Raw genomic sequence first — 22,327 nt, forward strand, 5'->3', positions numbered from 1 at the left:
GCCCCTGCCTGGGCACTGTTCCCTGCCCTAGCAGTGCCACTCCTTGACATCAGAGCCTCAGATAGCTCAAAGTCTGTCAGGACTAGGAGAATAAAAGGACAGCAGGAGAAATGGCCCTCGAGCATAAGGGAAGACATTCAAAGTTGGTAACAGCAAGGAATGGCTGAGGAACCTCCGTGACCACCAGCCTCTTATTTATTTCAAATATTTATTTTATTTTCCAGCCTCTTTTTGCTCTTCCCACCCTTTCCAGGTCCCCCCAACCAAATGATGAGAGGGGCCAAGCCAGGCCTGACGTGCCTTTATTTCTTTCAGTTACGCTTGCGGCTGGAGTGGGGGCGAGGGAAGAGCCCATGACCAGGGCTCCCCGGAGACCAGGGCTGATGATACCAGCTGCCGTAGGTGAGGTACCAGGCAAAGGTGCCCACTGCGGCGCCCACCACCTTGTGAGTATACTGGTGGAAATAGATGACAGTACAGAGCAGCAAGAAGTTCCAGAGGCCCAGCAACAGCACGTTGAGCAGGAAGACGAGGCGCAGGGGCGCACCAGCGGGCAGCCCGTGGGCCAGGTACTTGGCAAACACTGCCGCTTCCTCAGCCATGAGCAGGCAGCAGAAGGTGAGCAGGAAGGTGTGGGAGGAGACCGTGTAGCCCCGCCACTGGTGGCCGGCTGCCAGGCAACTGCGGCGGTCAGGCAGCTCATGGAGCAGCAGCCCCTGGGGCAGAGGCTCGAAGCAGGAGCCGGTCAGGTCCTCGATGAGCAGGAAGGCCCGGCCAGCCCCCCGCCACACGGCTGCCCCCACCACCAGCCGGCTCAGGTGCCGGGCAGTCACTGCCACCCGCCGTGTAGCCAGGAACACCACCAGCAACACGAAGCCCCCCAGGAAGGTGCATGTCCAGCCCCATGCGGAATTCACAAACTTTCTGTGGGCAGAGAAGAGGGGAGATTACTGAAACCCTCTCCCCACTCTGGTCTGTGTTCCCCACTGCTGTCCCCAATCCTACATTTCGTCACTGACTATTTCCTGTGTCTTATACCTCCCACCCCCATCCACTTATAGGCCCAATCAGCCTGCGAGGGTCCATATTTCCTCTTCAGTCCTGCTCCCGACTTCCCCTGGACCCCCAGTACTGGCCCCCTCCCCCTTCTCTGACCTTCTCTTCAACCTCCTAGCCTATTTTTAGTGTCTGGCCTGGCAGGAGGACAGAAGCCTGGAGGGAGCTAGGATCCCAGAGTGCAGGGAGCCGGCGCCCCTAACCTCGAGTGGACTCACATGTTGAAGAAGTTTCCGTGGCTGGCGAAGATAGTCCGAGGGTTGACATGGAACTGAAGAAGGGGCCCAAAGATGACCACTGCTGCCAACCAGGCATGGTACAGGCGCCGTAAGCAGGGGCTGCCCAGGAGGCGGGCAGCCTGTTCACTCCCAAAATACAGCAAGGCAGAGGCCACCCAGAGCAGCACCTTCACCAGGCAGCCCAGCAATGCCCGGATTCGGGCCCTGGCCCCCAGCCCTGCCCCCACCACCGGCCCCCGCTCCATGTTCCCTCCCCTCCCCACTAACTGCTTGCTCTGCTGGGCAGCTGAGGAGGGGCTGATGGGGCTCCCCCCCTGGGCAAGGACAGACAGTGACAGGTGTGGCAGACACAGAGCAGAGCCCTGTTGGCAGCTGGCAGGCGGGGGAGAGGGGCGGGGGGCAGTAAGGGGCCAGGGCAGAGGGCTGCCACGTCAGCAGGGACCCAGCCTCGGGTGTGTCTGGATTGCAGCCTGTGTCCTTTCTATTAACGCTGGTCCCCCTGGTCCTCTAGATCTGTCCCCAGCTCTATGTTCTAGTTCATGTCTTAGGGCCAGGCCTGCTGTTTAGGGTTGTCTTTGACCACAGTCTGCTTGGGTCTGCCTACTTCTGTTTGGTCATCCCCACTCCATCCCAACTTTACTGTGTTTGATTCACAGGGAAATCAGGGGTCAGAAAGATAAAACTAACCAAATCTTTTATTAAAAAATCTGTGTCTCCCTCATCATCAGTGTGGTCCAGCCCCTCTCCTCAGGTTTGAGCACAAGAGCCCGCCACTGAGCATGCAGCAAGGTGGCTATCACTGCACTGTGTCCAATCAGGCCACATTAGGAGCCCATGACCCCAGTGGCTTGGCTCAGCCCCAGCTTGTCTGGTCTGAGGGGCTCTGAGGGGCTCTGAGGGGCGAGTTTGGTCCCAGGGCTGCTGTGTGAATGCACAAGACATTAGATCTAAAGGGGACCCTTATTATGATGGCCAACAGATGAAATTCAAGTGACCTGAAAAAGGCGTACTATATGAGACAGTGATGGCCCAGATCGGACTCTCAAAGACCCAAAGATTAGATTTACTCCCAGGTGATGGGGAAGGAGGGGAGGAGACCTAGAAGGAAAATCCCCAGCCATCAAAACCTTAGGTTGCATCCTCTAACCAATTACTCTGGGTCTCAGCCACATAAAGACTTGGCCTCCCACCCTGGTCGGGTGGCTGTTAGAGTGTCGTCCCACACACCAAAAAGGTTGCAGGTTCGAGTTCGATTCCTAGTCAGGGCACATACCTAGGTTGCAGGTTTGATCAGTATGGGAGGCAACTGATCAATGTTTCTCTCACATCAATGTTTCTCCATCTCTCCCTCCCTCTCTCTTTAAAAATCAATAAAAACGTATCCTTGGATGAGAATTAAAAATAAAAAAAGACTTGGCCTCCCAACCTGACCACTGAGGCTGGAGCTATACAGCAGGGAGCAACTACCTAAACAAAATCCTTGTTATTCAGTAACTGTTTTGCGACCCTTTTGTCTTCCTTCCTCATTCCTCAAAACTAGTGGTGGGACTTCAAAGCACAGTGGAGACCAGCAAAGCAATGAAAGGAATGAGCGAGCAAGCAAGGACACCTGGGTTCTGGGCCCAACTGTATGACTTTGGGAAGACAACTAACCCTCCTTGGTCCTCAGCACCCTCATCTGCAAACTGATCAAGATGGATTAATCAGCCCAGCCAGTGTGGCTCAATGGTTGAGTGTCAACCCATAAACAAGGATGTCACAGTTCGATGCCCAGGTTGCGGGCTTGATCCCCAATTCGGGGAGAGGGGGCTTGCAGGAAGCAGCCAAACATCAATGTTTCTCTCTCTTCCTCTCAGAAATAAATAAAAATATATTAAAAAATATAAAGTTGACAAAGAAAGTTTTCATTGTAATTGTAAATAGTTGTAAAGGACATAATCTTAAAAACTGCCTTGAAATGTGAGGAAAGATGGACCAGAACTGGATGCGAACCCTAGTTCCCCACTGGCTGCACCATCGGCTGCTCTGGGGCATGCTGCATGCCTCTACTTCCTCAACGGTACGAGGGGTGGCTGTGGGGGTGGAGCGCCCAGATGGGGCCTGGCATCAGTGACCATCAGGTTCTCTGGCTCTGGGGGATTTTTTCTTGTAGACAGACCAGTTCATGCAAGTGTGCTGACCTAAGATGTGCCTATTTCCTGCTCTCTTGATTTCTGCTTGCTGGGAAGTTTCTAAGTTGGTGAGGGACTGCCTATTAAAAGGCCCAGTTAAATGATTTTGGTATTTCCTTACAGTTTGGGCATCAAAGAGATGTTTTTTTCCCATAGAGCAGCAAATCTGAAGGCTTCGTTGAAGCTATTTTCTTGACTTGAGAGTATAAAAGGCCTCAGATAGGAAAAAGACAGAGAGACACCGAGCCAGGTTCCCACAGAGAGTTTATTGAGGGAGCCAAAGCCAATGAGAGGACCAAGGAGTCCTACTCAACATCCCTCCTTGAAGCCGCTGGCCTCCGCAAGATGGACTGTCCTGGGAGGGAGGGCCTGCCCTGTGTGAGGCCACATGGAGCCCCTCACACCACAAGCTGGCATACCCCAAAGACCCAGACACAGGAAAGAAACGACATAATTCCCACCCTAGGAGGGTGCTGAGGACCTGCCTTCCCCATCCCACCCTCCCCCAAAGGGCTGCAGCTCTAGCCATCAGGCCCTCTGACTGGCCAGGCTAATCCTTAAGGTGAAGGCCAGCCAATGGGCCTGCTTGACTGCTCAGGCATCTACTCTAGGAGCTAACACCTAACATCCAAACATGATTAAAAACACTCAGGACAGTGCTCTTGCTAACGAAGGCCACACCCAAAATAAAGGCAGTCCTGCCAGACCCCAGCCAGAGATAGAGACCCAAGCTGAATGAGGGGTGAGAGTGTGAGGAGACCCACAGGGAGGATTTTCCAGGGCTCAGTTAGGGCCCCCGAAAGCCTGGGCTTCTGTTTCTCCCCATCCAATGCCAATGACTCCCCAAAGATCCCTCAGAAGGGAGAAAGAGAAGAGAGCTTATCAAGAGGCTCAGCCACATATGGGCTGGAGGTCAGATCTACTGGGGCGAGGAAAAGGCTGAAGAGGGGTGGGGCACTGAGGCAGGAGTACTGGGGTGTTCCTCAGACTCTGGCATGTCATCCTGGAAGTACTCAGCCTGGCGGTACTGCCACAAACGCAGGTTCCCATCCCACTGCAGGGCAGAAGGTGGCAAGTAGTCAGAGGGTGCTGCTCCCTCCCAGGTCCAAGTCCCAGACATGCACTGCTCCCCCGGCTCTCCCCCAACTCTTGCAACCTCACCGAACTGCTGACAATCTTCTCCTCAAAGGGGTGCCAACTGACGTCACGCACACAGGCCTTGTGGTTGGTCAGCTTCTTCACAATGTGCCCACTGAGGAGGTCATACACTGTTCACAAAGGCCAGAGTGGAGAGGCTGCCACAGGACCTTCTGGCCACCCATCTCTCTCTGAGCAACACCATCTCCCTACCTCTCAGGCACCCTCCCACTTGCCTAGAGTAACAAAACCCACAGCAGAGGATGGGGCTGTTTCTCAATTTCTTTCCCCTTTTCCCTACCTCAGATTGAGGGTATGGTCTAGCAGAGCTCAGATATCTCTGGCCCTCAGCTACATTTCACAAGGTCTAAATGCAATGTGGCTTTAAAGCTGTTAGCAGCCATTTTCTAAAAAGCCCAGAAGATCTGGAAGGCATCACAAAAGTGAATAATGTCTCCACAGGTATGAGAACCTGGTGTTCCTTATCTGGACGGGGTGCACCTTTCTCTCATTCTGGTGGGTTTCTACCTGGGTGCGCGATTTCAGGCTCCTTATAGCTGCAGCTGTGTCTGTGCATTTCTCCTGCTCTGGGGCTTGAGTGTCTGTGTGTCATTCCTTTTTACCTCTGTTCCCTCCTACCTTTTATCTGCAATCTCTCTTCTTGACTGTCTACAAAACAACCGCGTATATGTTTGGTAATCAGTTATATTTACTGACTAGAATTCTATGTTCCTTGTCTTAATTTAAAATGCTGATGAATAGAATGTTTTCTGTTTCTGTTTAAGCCTCCCTTGCTCTAAGCTAAATCCACTTCCACTTGTAGATGCCACTGAGTTTAAGGTGGTCACTGGTATTATTAACCTGAGAAACATTCCTGCCCTTCCCAAGACTCCCTGTTCTGACACAATCCTTACCAACCACTTTGCCAGTGGAGCAGCCACTATAGATGAACTGCTGGCCGGTGCTATGGATCGGGGAGAATCGGCATCGGATGAGGGTATGTAGCACCCCATGGCCCCGGTAGGTCATCAAGGAGCTGTCCCCTGGGAGCTTCAGCTTCCGCCAGGCTGGGTAGGGGTGCAGGGAGAACCCTAGGTTAAGAGTCTGGATTCTCCCAAATCACCAATCCTTAGCAAAGATCGGCGCTCAGAATCATTTTTCCAACCCCCAACTGGTGGCTCAAAATTAAGATTAAGATACTGAAATACTTTCATATTGGTTAGTTCTGAGTGATCCCCAGCCTCCAACCCTGGGAACCCTTGGCTCACCCCATGGTTCAGCAAACAAAGAGTTAATGCTCTAGGCCAGAGCATATTTACTGTGCCCATGACAGGCCTCTCCAGGGGTTAAATATTTTAACTACTACCCCTGACCCCTCACTCTCCATATCTCAGGCTCTACCTTCCACTCTCACCTTTAAAAAAAATTAATTTCTTACTTATTAAAATAAAAAAAAATGCTTTTTATTGATTTCAGAGAGAGGAAGGGACAGATAGAAACATCAATAGTGAGAGAGAATCATCAATCAGCTGCTCCCTGCATGCCCCCTACTGGGGATCGAGTCTGCAACCCGGGCAATGTGCCTGGACTGGAATTGAACCTTGACCTCCTGGTTCATGGGTCAACGTTCAGCTGCTGAGCCGCACCAGAGGGCCCTCTCACCTTTTTTGGGCACCTGCTGCCAGCGGTAGTCCCAGTTCTGCTGTGTGGCTGCCTGGCGTGAGGCTTCCATGCCTTCCCGGCTGGAAAAGCGCCGGATATCCCAGAGCTTGATGGTCTGGTCTTTGGAGTTGGAGATGAGATACCGGGCATCACCCTGTGAATCCCAAAGTAGGTGATGGAGTGTCAGGTCTTACAAATGTTGGTGCTGTCAGTCCAGCTCCCCTCCCCAGTTGAGGGGCAAACACGCCAGTCCTCTGATTTTGCTTGCCTCTTTCCTCATCCAGGTGAGCTCACATTTTTTTATTGTCGGTAATCCTCACCCAAGGATATTTTTTCCATTAATTTTTAGAAAGAGTATGAGGGAGAGGGAGAGATAGAGAGAGAAAAACATCGATGTGAGAGAGACACATCAATTGGTTGCCTCCCGCATGGGCCCTGCCTGGGGCTGGGGATTGAGCCTCACCCAGGTACGTGCCCTTGAGTGGAATCGAACCTCAGACACTTCAGTCCACGGGCAGATGCTCTAACCACTGAGCACCGGCAAGGGCTCACATCCGTTTTCTCCCTCAGATCCCACCCCCGGGTTATTCTTCAGCTTCTCTGCCTGAGGCACTGGCTGGGTCTCCTATTCTACCTTGGACTAACTGTGTTCTATGTTTCTTCTACGGAAAGCCCTGCCGAGCTCCACTGGTACCCATCAGTGTTGAGTACCAATGGATCTCATGTTTCCTGGCTTAAGCCCCTGCCCTAAAGTCCAGCTCTTGTGAACTTGGCTAATAAGGACCTTGGGCGAGTTTCCACACCAGTCCTCTCTGACATCCTCTCCTAGACAACTGGAACCTTAGTAGCCTAGCTTCACAGTGCTGCCTCCCTGCCTACCTTGCTGTCAATGAAAGTGATGCCATCTTGATGTCCGGCCAGTGCACCCACAGGCTTGGGGTCATCCTCCCGCATGGTGCGTCGATCCCACACTTTGCAGATAGCATCGTCACCCCCGGAGAACAGGATTTGGGAGCTTACGTCCGCAAAGGCCACTGCATTCACATCATCCTCATGGGACTCAATCTAGGGAAAAGAGAACAGGATAGCTAGGACTTCTGTCTGGGTCTTCTAATAGCCAAGGACCAGGAAGCAGAGACTCTAAGTCTCAGCAGCAATACCTGAAGGGTGCGCCGGTTCTGTTCTCGATCAAAGACATACAGGCAGCCGTCATTGGCCCTGAAAGGGAAGGGATAAAGAGGGTCCTGAAGACAGCACTGAGAGGACTGTTGTGAAGTCCTGCTAAAAGGCAAACCCTTGTCTCCTCTTATATAGGAGGTAGAAGGAGTGTGAGCTGTGTTTGCAAGGAGGTTTGAGACCTCCCATCTCATTCTGGGTAAGTGGTGAGCAAGAGGTAAAGCGAGTCGTAAACCTTGACCTTGGAGAAGGGCTGGTTGTTCTCCATGATGCCTGAGTAGGGGTATCCAGTATAGTCTCTGTAATAGCAGAGCTGGTCTCAGGGAGGACTCTGTCTCATTAACTGAGGGCAACATCCTCCATACTCACCCTCCTAGCACTTCTCGTCCATCTGAGGACACAGCAATGGAGAAGACAGCAAAGCGACGTTCATCTGGCCTGAAAAGAGCAAAGGAGGAGCTGATTAAGTGCACTTCCCTTCAGCCTTTGTTAATCCACACAGAATCTGATGAGGGCTGTAAGGCACATTTCTCAGGGGAAGAGAAGTCCTGCCAACACAAGCCAGAATGTGGATCACCTCAGGGAGAACTCTGGAATAGTCTTTCAACCATCTATTTTACCCCGCTCCTCTGCTGACAGGATGGGTGGGTCCCTCCCAGGAATCCACACAGAGAAACTTGCAACCAGTGTACTTTTCCCTCTAAGCAGGAGTTCCAGTTCAAAAGATTTGCTCCTGGAGATCCTTCCTTGAGAAGTTTCTGACCAGGAAGGGAAGCCAGTACCTTAGATCCAGGGCAGTGTGTGTGTCTCCCTCCCCGTAGATGTTGCAGATATGAACTAAGAGAAGCAAGAGAAACAAGAATCTTTCAGGGCTGGGGGAAGACAGGTAGAAGTGAAACAAGAGAGGAGATGGAACAAAGGGCCAGGATGTCAGACCCTGGAAGTGATCTTTCCAGGAGAAGGTGTAGAGTCCTGGCACAGAGGAGGTGGACATTTGGAAATCTCAGGTCCCAGGCTGGAGAGACACCAGAAGTCTGGGGCATACTCACTGTAATCAGACCAGCTGGAGTATAGGAAATGGTTTCCATCAGGGGTGAAGGCCACATCCAGGACACTCCAGCCTACATCCCGGGCCTTGATGCTCTTGAATTTATGAAAGCGGCCATATCGGCAGTCATACAGTCTGATTGTCTGGTCTGTGTAAGTGGGGACCAGGCAGAATTAGGGAATAACCTCCTCAAATCTTATCAGACCTCAACCAGTGTATCTGAGAAATGTGCTCTGGATAGCATCCCTAAGTCAGGGTCTGGGCCTTTCTAGCCTCAGCCATAGGGAGCATCCCTTGTTCTAGGACAGTTCATGGGGCCAGGGTCTGGTACCTTGGCAAGCAGACATGAAGATTTGACCATCTTTGCTGTAGATGCCACAGAAAGCCTTCTGAGAGTAGGTGTCAGTGAAGCCCAGATCATTGGGCAAGAAGCTGGGGAAGCGGAGGGAAAGTCGGATTAAGGGGAGCTCAGGATGAGAAGCTCCCCCGTTAGCAGAATCCTAACAGAGCTGGACGTGAATACACGGGCATTCTCCTCTTCTGGCCTTGGGTAAAATCCCCTTTCATTTATTCTGTCATCCTCTCGTTTCCATACTTTTCCACTTCGTTTACTCTCAAAGCCTTAAGCCCACTTAACCTAACCTTAACATCCCTGAGGGTCCTTTAACACCTATACCTTCAAAATGAGATAAAGCCCTATCTGAGATAAGCCCTAAACGAGATAAGCCCTATCTGGCCCTTAGAGTGTCTCCACCAAGCCCCATACTCACTGAGACATCACTCGAGACTGTTCTCCAAGGGAGAAGCTTCCCCGGTGGCAGAGGCCCCGTTCTCTCTAAAGGAAGGGATTGGGGAATATTGCTAGCAGAAACACAGGGCCACTTCAGTCACGCCAGGCCCCCTCCTCCAAAGTTGTTGCTCTTGTTACAGAAATGGACACCACACACAGGATGTCCCACCAAACCCTGGAGCAGGCTGGCTAAGAACTTCCAGTTCCAGCACTTGAGGCTTCTTTGGAAAGTTTAATTCCCTCTTCTCTGGGGATGGCAGCGCTTCTGGCTACCTTGATAGGCCTGCTGCCAGGCTGGCGGGGGGTGGAGAGGCCTACCTGGTACAGCATCTGAGGGAAACTGTGCTCCCGGGCTGACCGCCTAAGGCCCAGCCGCCCTGTGGCCAATTCCACTTGCGTCTTGATCTCATTGCATTCCAGCTCCCGGGTGTCAGGGGTTGCGTCCACTGTGAAGACCAGGGAGAAATTTCATCCTAGGTCTTACAGCTTCAGAGGACAGTTAGCAGAACTGTACTCAAGTCCATTCAATGTGGCTGCATATATTGGGTCTTAAAGGACTCCCTCATTCCCTGAATTATCTCATCTTCTTTCAACTTAACCTATTATTCTTTGTCAAAATTAAAAAGAAAAAATATTTTCTGCCCTGGACGGTTTGGCTCAGTGGATAGAACATCAGCCCGTGGACTGAAGGGTCCTGGGTTCGATTCAAGTCAAGGGCACGTACCTCAGTTGTAGGTTCCCCCACCCTGGTCAGGGGTGTGTGCAGGAGGCAACCAATCAATGTCTCTCTCTCACATCGATGTTTCTCTCTGTCTCTCCCTCTCCTTTCCCCTCTTTGTAAAAATCTATGGAAAAATATCCTCAGCTGAGGATTAACCAAAGTAAATAAATAAATAATAGAATGAAAATAAATAACTAGCTACTGATAAGGAGAGACTTATTTCTAAAAAAAGAAAGAAAAAAGCTTTTCCAATGAAAGTCTTCTGATGTTAGGGTGTCAGTCTGCTTTTCCTCTTACCAGGTGGGTTGTATCTGTCTCCAAGACGCCCGTCCCAGGCACTGTCATGCTCTTCCTCGGAGTCCGAGAGGGCCTGGATGAGTTGTAAATTTGCTGCACCTCCTCCCTGCACCAACCTCACTTGGCCCCTGTGGAGATACCCCACCCCCCATGATAAAGGGAAAGGGTGCCTTTCCCAAACCAACCAAATTCAGAGTCAAGGGCTAGCCATTGCTGAGACCACCTGGTACGCAACCCTCATACCGTCCCCATTTTGAGGTCTGAGGTTGACTAGACCTTGGCTGTTATTTTCAGTCTCCTACAATTCTCACCCTTTCACCAGGAGTAAAGAACCCCAACATTACATGGAGATTGACAGACCTACTAAGTTAACTAGAGAGTTAAAAATTCTGAGAGCATTTCCTTCTGAGCCTCTGCCCACGGAGTCCAGTATAGAACACAGTATTCTGAGGGGACCCTCAAAATTGTCTTCTCCTCAAGAAGCCACAGCTAAGAAACGAAGCCAGTGTCTCTCCCTTTCCAGTCAATTCCTGGTGGCCACTTGCCTCAAAGCATTCTTTCTTCAAGAGCACGGTTATATTAGGCTAATTTAAACTTGTTTTTCAAGAAAATCCACATGGTCTCATATCACATGCAATTAACTTCACTAAAGTTCAACACCCACCTCCCCAACTCTTCAACCCCTCACATCACTCCTTTTCCACCAGGGCCTTTTATCTTATTTTTTAAAATTTACTTGGAAAATAGATTACATTTGTATAGTCATAGCTAGAGAGGCTCCCTTCAACAGTCCCCGAAAACACCAGAGTGATACTTTGGTGACCCTCCCTGGGCAAGAACCACTCTTTCTGGGTATGAGGCTCAGTGCTTAGTGTCCAGCAGAAAAAGGCTGTCGTGCTCAAAACAGAACAGCTGTACCGGGCCAATCCCATTCCCTATCCTCTGTCCGGAGTTGGGACCAAGGGACTGTGGTGGCACCTGGTGGGGACGCACCAGAGGGCAAGTTACCTGCGGAGGAGATAGGCCAGTACCTGGGCCAGATCCACATCTTCATCCTCCTCTTCCTCTTCCTCACTCCGACGCAGACCAGCCCCTCTTCGAGGCAAGCCCTCGGAGGAGTCTCCAGACCCAGATCCTGCGCTGCTGCTGTTCCGCGATCCCATCTTCTGGTCACAGCATCCTTAAGTCCGGTGCAGGCACTCCTCCTGTCACCTCCTTAGGTTTGGTGAAAGCAAAGCCTGCTCTAGAAATACTAGGGTCTCCTGGGATAGGGGTGGCTATCTCTAGGAGACTATCTCTAGGCGACACTTCTTAGGGACCGAGGGGACCCCTTTTTCCTTAGCCTGTGACGACTCCCCACGCTTCAGGAACACAAAGCTTCCCCAATCTTGGGAAGCCAAAAAAAGAAGAGAGAAGCCTAGGGCCCTGGCTCACCAATGAGAATCCTTGAGAAGAGGAATTTCTCAGTTTTCTGCCTCAAACTCACCTATCAAAGTCCCAGGAGGGGGTGGATTCCCAGGTAACCTCTCTGGCAGACCAATCACAACCCCTTGCGGGAGAACGCGCCTCATTAGCTTATCTCATCTAGCCAATCAGAAGCCTATGGACTCAGAGACCCCCGACGCCCCCCTTACCGACCAATCAGAGTGCTTCCTTGTGAAAGTCGGCAGCAGCGACAACCAATGACGTTAGAATTCAGCCTAACACCCCCCTCCCCAGCCTCACGCCCACGTGTGTGCGAGGTGTTGGGGTGTGTACGCCAAGGAGAGGAGGCAGGGAAGAGGCTGAGAAGCCCCTCCCACTGGAGCCGGCGGTTACCGCCTCGCGCGAGACCACCCACCAGTCCGGAGCGGTCGCAGGAGCCGCACGGGCGGGCGGTCTTGTTTACCCCGACTGCAGCCACAGCGTTGGCCAACTGCTCCTCCGTCACGCGCCCCCTTCGTCACTCATCTCCCGGCTTCCCGGTGCTCGGACTGTTGACGTCACGCGACGCCCCTGACGGCCCGGTCTCCTTGGCCCGCTAACTGGACAGCTGAGCGCGGTGATTGACAGGTGGGTGGGAGGAAAGTGCTTGGGGAGTGAGGGGTGGAGCCTGCGCGCGATGGAGGAAGGGCGTTCGCTACTTGTTGGGAGGAGTAAGTGGGGAACGGGTTGTTTCCTGTACCAGAGATAACGGAACCACAATTAATAGGTGAGGGGTGGAGCTTACAAAAGACGTTGGTGGTTCGCTACCGAGAGGTGTCTTAGCAAGGGGTACAATTTGATGTCGGTCCCCAAAATTCATGTGGCTTCGCACTTTTCAGATGATCTCTGAGGGCCTCCTCTCCCCCCCACCCCCCCTCCGGCTCCAGCCTTTCTGTTGTCGTTGGTTGAAGCTTCAGTCGGCCCTACCAAGGGGTGTCGGCCCTATAGGGTGTGTTTAGATCACTGGTGCGGGACCCAGGCCTCCATACTCTCCTTTCTGGGTTTAGCTTCCGGAAGCCTTGTTCGCTTGGGGAGCGCCCTTTCTAGACCTCCCCTTAGCCGCTCTGATAACTTTTTAGATGGCCCCTGGCTTCCCTCCGCGGTCTTTGTAGACGCTCCCTAACACACCGGTAGATCTCCACGGGTTTCAGGTTCCGTCAGTTCCCCTTAGACACCCACCCACTTGGCCCTCCAGGATCTGCAAACTTCCCCTCGACATTGTGTCCTTGCCTTGCCTTGCCTGTCCGGCCCCGACCACCTGGCTAGGGTGTGCAAGCACTCCGCCGCCTCCCCGCGCCTCCGGGTTTATTAGTAACCCGCCTGAGTCCGAGGCCCGGGCTTGCCAGGCCTCGGGATCATCGCCCAGCCCGGGAGGCGGGTGATTGGGCTTGAGTGACCTCGCTGAGCCGGGCGCAAAGGTCCGGCGTTCAGGCTGCACCTCAGCACCCCCGGCCGCACTCCCTCAGAAGTGCTTCAAGAGGGGGGAGGGCGGGGGTCAGGAGGGGGAAAAAGGACACATATGTAAAATTTTAGACAAAGTCCTGGCCGGTTCGGCTCAGTGGATAGAGCTCGGCCTGCGGACTGAAAGGTCCCAGGTTCGATTCCGGTCAAGGGCATGTACCTTGGTTGCGGGCACATCCCCAGTGCGGGCCGGACGTGTGGGAGGCAGCTGATTGATGTTTCTCTTTCATCAATGTTTCTGACTCTCTATCTCTCTCCCTTCCTCTCTGTAAAAGATCAATAAAATATATAAAAAAAATTTTTTTAGACAAAAAAAAGTGCTTCGAGCTGTCCCGGGTCTAGAGCTCCCTGAAGACAGGGAGGGGAGCAAGGGCTCGTAATTCCCCAGGGCCTTCCCTTCTGGGCCTCACTCTCCCTGGGAGGGCGAGGGTGTGGTCAGTGCTTTGGGTCGGGCTCCTGGTCTCTAGACTGCTAGACCCGAGTTTATCTCTGCTCACCAGGGCCAGCTTTCAGGGCGTCTCACTGTACAATCGAACCCACACTTGTTTTACTATTGATAGCAATGCACTGTAAACAAATATACCCCAATATGGGACAGGATTGGCTAAATAAATTATGGTCCATGTGACACAGAAATACCAGGCAGACATTAAAATGGTGGTGTAGTCTTCTATTTTTATGCTATGGGAAACTGTTCAGTTTCATTGTTAGGTTTTAAAAACCTAACAGTGTTGGTTCTCCTGGTGGCATATTATGGTGGATACAAAAACAGTATGGTTTCAATTTTGCATAAAAAAGTATGAAAATACCCACGCTCATTATACCATTAAACAAATAACAAAATGCATGGATTAGTAACAAAGGCATAGCATGAACATTGCAATATGATTAATACACCTGGAGCACCTGAGGTCCCAAAAAACACACACACAAATAACTGTTCAGCTCATCTTAATAATGCATTTTTGGCTCCTTTCCTCTTCTTGGCCCCTTCTACTTAGCACTTACAAATCCAGTCTAAAATGGAATGAAACCCAAATTCAAGCCTTTGAAATATGAAACTTGTACATTATTATTTTTTCTTTTTCTAGATCTTGTACACTATTGAATAAATATATAAAAGTCATGGAAATGTAAAACAGTCTGAGGTTGTATGACCAAAATGAGTTTTGTTTTTTTTTAATCCTCACCTGAGGATATTTTTCCATTGATTTTTAGAGAGAGTGGAAAAGACAGAGAGATGTGAGAAAAACACATCGATTGGTTTTGAGATACATGCCCTTGACCAGAGTTGAACCCGGGACCCTGCAGTCCACAGGCCAACACTCTATCCACTGAGCCAAACCAGCTAGGGCAGTCCTTACTTTTTAAAAAAAATACGTTTTTGTCGACTTTAGAGAGAGGAAGAGAGAGGGAGTGAGAGATTGCTTGGGTCCACCCCAGCGGGTCCAGGGTTCCCAAAGGTGTGGACGGAGTTCGCGAAGAATGAAGGACACGGAGTCAGGATTGACCTGATACCCAGGCATGTGCCCTGACCAGGAATTGAACCACGACCTCCTGGTTCATTGGTCGACGCTCAATCATGGAGCCACAATGGCTTGGCAGCATTTCTTTTTTCATTATCACAATTTACATTCAATATTACTTTGTATTAGTTTCAGGTATACTGCATAGTGGTTAAACATTTATATAATTTATGAAATAATTTGCCTGATAAGTCTAGTATCCATCTGACAGCATATATAGTTATTATATTATTGACTATATTTCCTATGCTGTACTTTATATTCCTGTGACTATTTATAACTACCAATTTGTACTTTTTAAAAAAATATGTATTTATTGATTTTAGAGAGGAAGGGGGAGGGATAGAAACATCAATGATGAGAGAGAATCATTGGTTGGCTGCCTCTTGCACGCCACACTGGGATCAAGCCTGCAACCTGGGCAGGTGCCCTGACTGGGAATCAAACCATGACCTTTGGACAGAGAGGAGGGGAGAGGGATAGAGAGTTAGAAATATCAATGAGAGAGAAACACTGATCAGCTGCCTCCTGCACACCTCCTACTGGGGATGTGTCCGCAACCAAGGTACATGCCCTTGACTGGAATCAAACCTGTGACCCTTTAGTCCGCAGGCTGACACTCTATCCACTGAGCCAAACCGGTTAGGGCCAATTTGTACTTTTTAAACATTTTTTTAAATGGATTTCAATGATTTTTCCCCCCATTGATTTTGAAAGAGAGTGGAAGGGAATGGGAAAGAGAGACATAGACATCCATGTGAGAGAGACACATTGATTGGTTGCCTCCTGAACATGCCCTGATGCCCCAACCAGACTGGGAATGAACGTGGAACCTGCAATCCTTGACTGGGAATTGAACCAGTGAACCTTCAATACTCTGGCTGATGCTCTACCACTGAACCACACCGGCAAGGGCAGCCTTTTTTCTTTTTTTAATGATTCGGTTTTCTTTTTAAAAAAATATATTTATTTATTGATTTCAGAGAGGAAGGGAGGAGAAATAGAAACATCAATGATGAGAGAGAATCATTGATCAGCTGCCTCCTGCATGCCCCACACTGGGGATCAAGCCCGCAACCCAGGCGTGTGCCCTTGGCTGGAATTGAACCTGGGACCCTTCAGTCTGCTGGCCAATGCTCTATCCACTGAACCAAACCAGGTAGAGCCAAGGGCAGTCTTTAATCCATTTTTAGTTTATTCCTGTATATGGTGCAAGAAGGTGTTCTAGTATCATTTTTTTTTGTGCATGTATTTACCCAACTTTCCCAACACCATTTATTGAATAGACTGTCTTTATCCCATTGTGAAAATGGCATTTCTTTTAAAATAATTAAAATTAAGTCATTTTGATAAACTCTGTTGGCCTTTCCTCTCATGATTTTGAAATTTGGTGTGTTTCTTGGTGACAGTTTAGTGCTTTTCATTTGGATAGCTCTATTCTCCCGGCTACACGTAAAGTCACTGAGAGGTTTTCTACCTTTAGCACCCATTTTAGAACCAATTCTGGTAATTGCTAAGATGTCATGACCTGCCTTGGGTTTCCTGCTCATTAGCATCTCCACTAGAGGGCAGGCTGGGCTAAAGAGGAGAGGAAAGCAAAATTTTCTTTCTCTGGCTGGCACTGTCCTCCCGCTCCCCATCTCAGCTCCTAGCCTGCTGATTGCACAGAGCTCCTGGGACACGTGTCCAGCTCCAGGCAACACAAGGGAAAATTCTGAAGTGACTGATGATGTGTTTATGCATTATCTTCTTGCAGCATTCTCTTTATAGAGGAAAGGAGGAAGTATGGTAATTTACCCAGGACTTAAAATATGTTGACTATAAAGCAATTGAGTAATTATGGGTTTTCTAATACTTTCATGTCCTGTGTCCTTGAGAACCAGAATTTTGTGTGTGGCAGACATGAGGTACACATGTGATACAGAAGACGTTAAAAACCCTTGAGCCCTGAGTTTGAGTAGGAACTATCGGCATGAGGTGTTTTATTTTTCGATCCCTATTTACTGAAAAGGTCTAGAAACAATGATTAATTCAGTATCAATGAATACTTCTGCCACCTATATCTTCTTGTTGTTGTTCTGCCACTTATATCTTAAAATACCATTACCCACAGAAAGAAACCACAGCTTGGAGAGATGGCTGATTCTAGGTGGGGGCAGGAAGTGTATAAGATGAGCATGGAATAATTTAGCAAAGAAGCCAGCAGACACTATCAGGGTAATGCCAAAAGGACTCAGGAGCCTAGTTCTCATGGCCAAAGATGGGACAGTTTGAGCATTAATAAGGATAATTGAAAAACATTATGTTTAGGAGCCCTCGCCGGGTAGTTCAGCTCAGTTGGTTAGTGTCTTCCTGATAAGCCAAGGTTGCAGGCTTATCCCCATCAGGGCACACACAGGAATCAGCCATGAACCCATAAATAAATGGGTCAACACATCAATTCCACCCCCCCCATTCCTCTCTCTTTCTCTAAAATCAATAAAAAAATTTAGAAAAAATAAACATTAAATCCATGAGTTCATAATGGGGTTTGTGTATTTATAACTAATTGGTCATCTTATTTTAAAAAATATATTTTTTTATTTATTTCTGAAGAGAGAGGGAGAGAGATAGAAACATCAATGATGAGAGAGAATCATTGATTGGCTGCCTCCTGCATGTCCCCCACCGGGAATCCCACAACCCAGGCATGTGCCCTGACCAGGAATTAAACCGTGACCTCCTGGTTCATAGGTTGATGCTCAACCACTGAGCCACACTGACTGGGCAAATTGGTCATTTTTTTTGAAGGATAAGAAAACAAATCATTATTATGAAGATGGTAAATAAAGAAAAAGCAGTTATATTGCTGTTTGTATATAAACTGTAGCCCAGGGTAATGGGTAAAAGATAAAGGGAGTGTCCCTTTGTAAAAGTATTCCAGCTACAGAGCTTAGATATGGCTGCTTTGAAATCCCTAATAAATTAATGAGTCTAATCATTGAACATCTAGGCCTGGATTCTTCAATGGTTAAATTGAGGTAAAAGAAGGGAATGGAGGAGGAACCTATAGTTTGAAAGAGACTTAAAAAGTCTATGAAATTTTTTGAAAATGAGCAAGGCTAAACTATAATGTTTAGGGATCCACATTTGGGTAATAAAACTACAGAAAACAAACAAAAAAAGCAAGGAAGTGATTATGGTGCACTATAGTATTCATTTATGCCAGGAAGGAGGGGCTGTGATGGATACAAACATGGTGAGGAGGTGTGTGTGGTGGTGGTAATGGGGGGTTACTTTTGGTGTCTGGCAAAGTTCTCTTTCTTTTTCTAGGTGATAGTTTCAAGGGTATTCACTTTAGTTTATTATAAGTTATACCTTTGCTTTGTTTTATGTATCTATTTTAAAATTAAAAGGTTAAATATGTGTTATTTATCTTTTATCATTCACCTGGAGCTATAGACATACAGCCCCATTTTATTCTAATTGACACAGTCATTTTTAAGACTAACATATTCACATCACTGTGCATTTAGATACTAGAAAGGTGCCTAGAACCCCAATTCCCTGCTTCTTTGCTGAAGGGACTTACTTCCAAACTGATTTTCTTTCTCCTCTTAAGTTTTATTTATAGTGCTGGTTTTATTGTTAAACTGCGGAGTCAGTAATATATAATAGGCTTATATAGCCTAATTTAATCAACATAGAGTGGAAAGGTGAGGACAGCTAACATATATTCAAAGGTTACTCCATGCCAGGTATAGTTTTGAGTAACTGGCACCGCTGACTTTTACTAGTAATCTTAACAATACTGTAAGATGTGGGCATATCTGTATTCTACAGATAAAGAAACTGGCTTGAGTCTACTATGTGCCTAACATCTGTTATGCTGCTTCTGATCATATTGTTTTAGTCATCACATGCTATTTATGAAGCTGAGGATTTGTCTGTATATATATTTTTTAATATATTTTATTGATTTTTTACAGAGAGGAAGGGAGAGAGATAGAGATTTCGAAACATCGATGAGAGAGAAACATTCTTGTCTGTATATTTTGAAGTGCAATGGACTCCATTGCTTACTGTATTTTAGCATGTGTCCACTCTGACCTTTAGAATCTTTTCTGTTCTTACACAGACTTCTATCTTACCCACCTCAGTTTATACATTGACTCAGCCTGATCCAGATCACAGATGAAGTTATCCTCAGTTGATGCCCCTGATTTATGTAGGATCATCTCTCTCTCTTTGTAGTTTCCCTCAAATTGATTTCAGAGTTTAGGCCAAGGCCTTGCTACTCAAACTATGGTCCCTGAACTGGCAGCATCAGCATCACCCAGGAGCTTGTAAGAAAATCAGAATCTCCAGACCACCCCAGACTTGCTGAAAGAGAATCTGCATTTTAGTAAGATCCCCAGGTGATTCATATGCACTTTTAAGTTTGAGAAGCATGGAATAGGGGCCTTCTACAAGTCTATGCTTCTGTGAGGGACATGGCTCTGCAGTTAGCATTTACCTTTGGTTCTACTGCTTACTTTGTGACCTTGAGTAATCACTTAACCTCTCTGTGCCTTTGCTTCTTCATCAGTAACTTGCCTCAAAGGGTTGTTTTGTATGTGCTTAGGACAGTGCCTGGCACACAGAAAATGCTATAGAAGTGTTAGTTGTCCTAATACTGAATAAGCTTTCATGAATACTTCGTGAGTCCCAATTTTAGGTCAGGGAGGAGGAAGAACAGTTTTGAGAATTGACAGTGAACCACTTCACTGGAGAATGGGATTATAGAGGCTTCTGCTAGTCTGAGTGGAAGGTCAGGAATTTTAGGCCTGGAGGCTGTACTGAGCAGCTGGCAAAGGACTACACCTTTTTAAGACCTCAGGACACAGAGTAGATAGTGCCTACTCCCAGGAATTCCTACTTAGATGGCTTGTAGATAGAGCTGTCTATGGGACATCAGCTGCTTAGAGGAGTTGGAAGAAGATTGTGAAATTGGTGTTAGAGGGAAGCTGTGAAGATAAGTGGGAAATGAAAACACAAGTATTGTGTAAAATAAATGAGCATCTCTTATTGGATAGCATGTGGGGAAAGGCCTCTGGCCTGGTCTCAAGTCTCCCAGAAGATGTTACATCAAATTGCTCATATTTTCTGCAAGCCTAGTTGCTCTCCTAGTCCCAGATGGAGTGGGGAGTAGGGGGATGCTGTGCTCCCTGGCTAGACTGGAGCCTCAGGTCACATTCTGCGCACACGTTTCTCCAGGGCCTCCAGCTCCGTCAGTACCTCCTTGGGTAGATCCTGGTTGACCTGCTCTGTTAGGTAGCTCCTAATTTCACGAACCTCCTGTTCCCAGAAGTCCTTAGGGAGCGAGAACAGCTGGGCAGTATCTATAGCTCCCAGGCCGCTGAGATCCAAGGCGCCTTCCTTTGGCACCAGCCCGATGGGTGTCTCTCGGGCACTGTCCTCCCCCTCTAGCCGCCGGCAGATCCAATCTAGAACTCGAGCATTCTCTCCGAAGCCTGGCCACAAGAAGCGGCCAGCCTCATCACGCCGGAACCAGTTGACATGGAAGATGCGGGGCAGGCGGGCCCCCTTGCGCCCCTCCATGCTCAGCCAGTGTTCTAGGTAGTGCCCAAAGTTGTAGCCAAAAAAGGGCCGCATGGCAAATGGGTCATGCATGATCACCTTCCCTGGGGAGGGGAAAGGATGGGTAAGGAATCTTCCTGCTTACTGGAAAAGAGAAGGGCACCTGGCATCCAGTTGGAAGAAATTGTGAAATGTTCATGGTTCTGGACTCTCCTCAGCGTAGGGTGAAAAGGAATGGGGAAAGGGCTGGGCAGGAGGAAGGTCTGGCTCAGGCAGGGAGAGAAGAGGCAATGTGGGCACATGGGAGAGGGACCACGAAAGGTTCTCACCTTTGTGTTCAGCCGCAGCAGTGGACTCAGAGCGCATGGCACTGCCCACAAACACTCCGTGGTGCCAGTTGAAGGCCTCGTATACCAGGGGCACTCCTAGAAAACCAGTGAACGGGGTCACAGGCAACCCTTTTCATTGGACTCACTCCATCCTTTCTGGTGATTCTGACTCCTAATCTCTCTCATAGAACCTCAGCTGTCCCATTTTCAAATCTCATGCCTCCCCCCTTGTTTGTATTCTCCAGGGGAGAGCTCTGGAGACAGACAACTACAGGTGGCAACCTGAGCTTTGAGTACAAGAGGGAGGCGGGCCCTGATGTAGACTCAGATCCTTTACCGACACAGCATGGCACCCACACAATGTTTACCTTTGGGTCTGCGACCTCCAAAGATGATGGCATCAATGGGGACACCCTCCGGAGCCTCCCAGGCTGGGTCCATGATGGGACACTGGCGAGCCGGGGCACAAAAGCGAGAGTTGGGATGTGCACAGGGCTCCTTGTCACCTGCCAGAAGAAATACAAATACTATCACTTCCAAGGGCAATCCACCCCCAGCACACACATGCATGTACTCTTGCACAATTTCTTTTTGCCTCATCAGCTCACTACAATCTCATGTGGTAGGGAGTAGGGAGTTAGGACATTTCCCCTAAAAGATCAGGTTATTTATCCATAATAGTACTGACAGCTGAGCTGTGTGAGAAAAGAGAGAGGAATTGGGGTTCAGCAGTGTTCAAAGGAATGGAGTTAGATGTTGGCATAATCCCCCCTCCCCCCTGCAAAAAAAATTTCTTTATTTATGGGATATTTAAATAAATACTCAAACCTAAAGCAAAAACTGAATCTGTCTGGTATTTCAGACAGTTGACTTTTCATCAGCACCCCTGAGCTATCAAAATGCAAATAGAAATTGATTTTAAAGCTAATAGAATTTTGCCCTAACTAGTTTGGCTCAGTGGATAGAGCGTCAGCCTGTGGACTGGAAGGGTCCCAGGTTCGATTCTGGTCAAGGGCATGTACCTTGATTGTGGGCAGATCCCCAGTAGGGGGTGTGCAGGAGGCAGCTGATCGATGTTTCTCTCTCATCGATGTTTCTAACTCTCTATTCCTCTCCCTTCCTCTCTGTAAAAAAAAAAAAAAAAAAAAAAAGATCAATAAAATATATTGAGAGAGAGAGAGAGAACATGATTGTTTTTTTAAAAAAGCTAATAGAATGTTGGTGTTTTACCTGGGCCTGCCCAGTCCCTGATGGAGTGATAAGGCTCAAAGAACTCAGACAAGGATATAACCTGGGCAGGCATAACCTGAGGAGCCCAGGTCATTTGGCCCCTTCAGGTGCCCTAGAGATGCTTTGGGACCAAATCAGGGGCAAATGTGTACTCGTATGTAGGGCACTATCATGGGGACCCCAAATGGACATGGTGCCTCCTCTGCTGGACGTTGCTGGTCAGACCTAGGGGGCAAGGAAATCAAAGAGCTGGTTATACCTGCCCTTTTCCAACCCACCAGCTCCTGCCTCCACTCTCAGGAAAGAGCTGTCCTTTACCCTCCCTCTTGCACTTTCATCAGCCCCTAATTCAGGTCCCTAGCACAGGGTGTTATTCTGGGAACTGAAGCTGGGAACTGAACAACATGCTCTAGTTATAGCCCTGAATCCAGAAATGATGAAAGGGTTGGGGAATCAGCCTG

General features: G+C 48.7%; 3 protein-coding genes across 10 annotated transcripts in view; all 3 read right to left on the bottom strand.

Moving 5' to 3' along the window:
* Positions 1-147: 147 nt before the first annotated feature.
* On the bottom strand, positions 148-2,563 carry FITM1 (fat storage-inducing transmembrane protein 1). The gene is made up of 2 exons (XM_006760857.2): positions 1,275-2,563; positions 148-924 (listed from the first exon to the last, which is right to left on the bottom strand). Exons 1-2 carry the CDS (start codon positions 1,538-1,540, stop codon positions 312-314), a joined length of 879 nt encoding a protein of 292 aa, XP_006760920.1. The 5' UTR covers positions 1,541-2,563; the 3' UTR covers positions 148-311.
* A 1,150-nt stretch (positions 2,564-3,713) lies between these two features.
* Positions 3,714-12,355, bottom strand: DCAF11 (DDB1 and CUL4 associated factor 11). 8 transcript variants are annotated; one of them, XM_006760861.2, is made up of 15 exons: positions 12,138-12,355; positions 11,306-11,512; positions 10,298-10,425; positions 9,598-9,725; positions 9,260-9,324; positions 8,821-8,921; positions 8,491-8,637; positions 8,224-8,278; positions 7,811-7,879; positions 7,426-7,483; positions 7,145-7,330; positions 6,266-6,419; positions 5,518-5,670; positions 4,628-4,734; positions 3,714-4,520 (listed from the first exon to the last, which is right to left on the bottom strand). In XM_006760861.2, exons 2-15 carry the CDS (start codon positions 11,458-11,460, stop codon positions 4,386-4,388), a joined length of 1,641 nt encoding a protein of 546 aa, XP_006760924.1. In that variant the 5' UTR covers positions 11,461-11,512; positions 12,138-12,355; the 3' UTR covers positions 3,714-4,385. The 8 variants fall into 8 exon arrangements, 7 of the variants coding, with proteins under 7 accessions (XP_006760924.1, XP_006760922.1, XP_006760926.1 ...); XM_006760859.2 differs by having other exon boundaries at positions 12,186-12,275; XM_006760863.2 differs by lacking the exon at positions 12,138-12,355 and adding an exon at positions 11,932-12,131.
* A 7,412-nt stretch (positions 12,356-19,767) lies between these two features.
* Positions 19,768-22,327, bottom strand: part of PCK2 (phosphoenolpyruvate carboxykinase 2 (mitochondrial)) — an 8,830-nt gene continuing 6,270 nt past the window's right edge. Inside the window, exons 8-10 of the mRNA XM_015562084.1 lie at positions 21,005-21,142; positions 20,637-20,732; positions 19,768-20,411 (exon numbers count right to left, since the gene is read on the bottom strand). Of these exons, the coding sequence (XP_015417570.1) occupies positions 19,957-20,411; positions 20,637-20,732; positions 21,005-21,142 (689 nt within the window). The 3' untranslated portion in view covers positions 19,768-19,956. The remainder of the gene's footprint in view (positions 20,412-20,636; positions 20,733-21,004; positions 21,143-22,327) is intronic.

Source organism: Myotis davidii, unplaced genomic scaffold (assembly GCF_000327345.1).
Source record: "Myotis davidii unplaced genomic scaffold, ASM32734v1 scaffold157, whole genome shotgun sequence".
Classification (NCBI taxonomy): Eukaryota; Metazoa; Chordata; class Mammalia; order Chiroptera; family Vespertilionidae; genus Myotis; species Myotis davidii.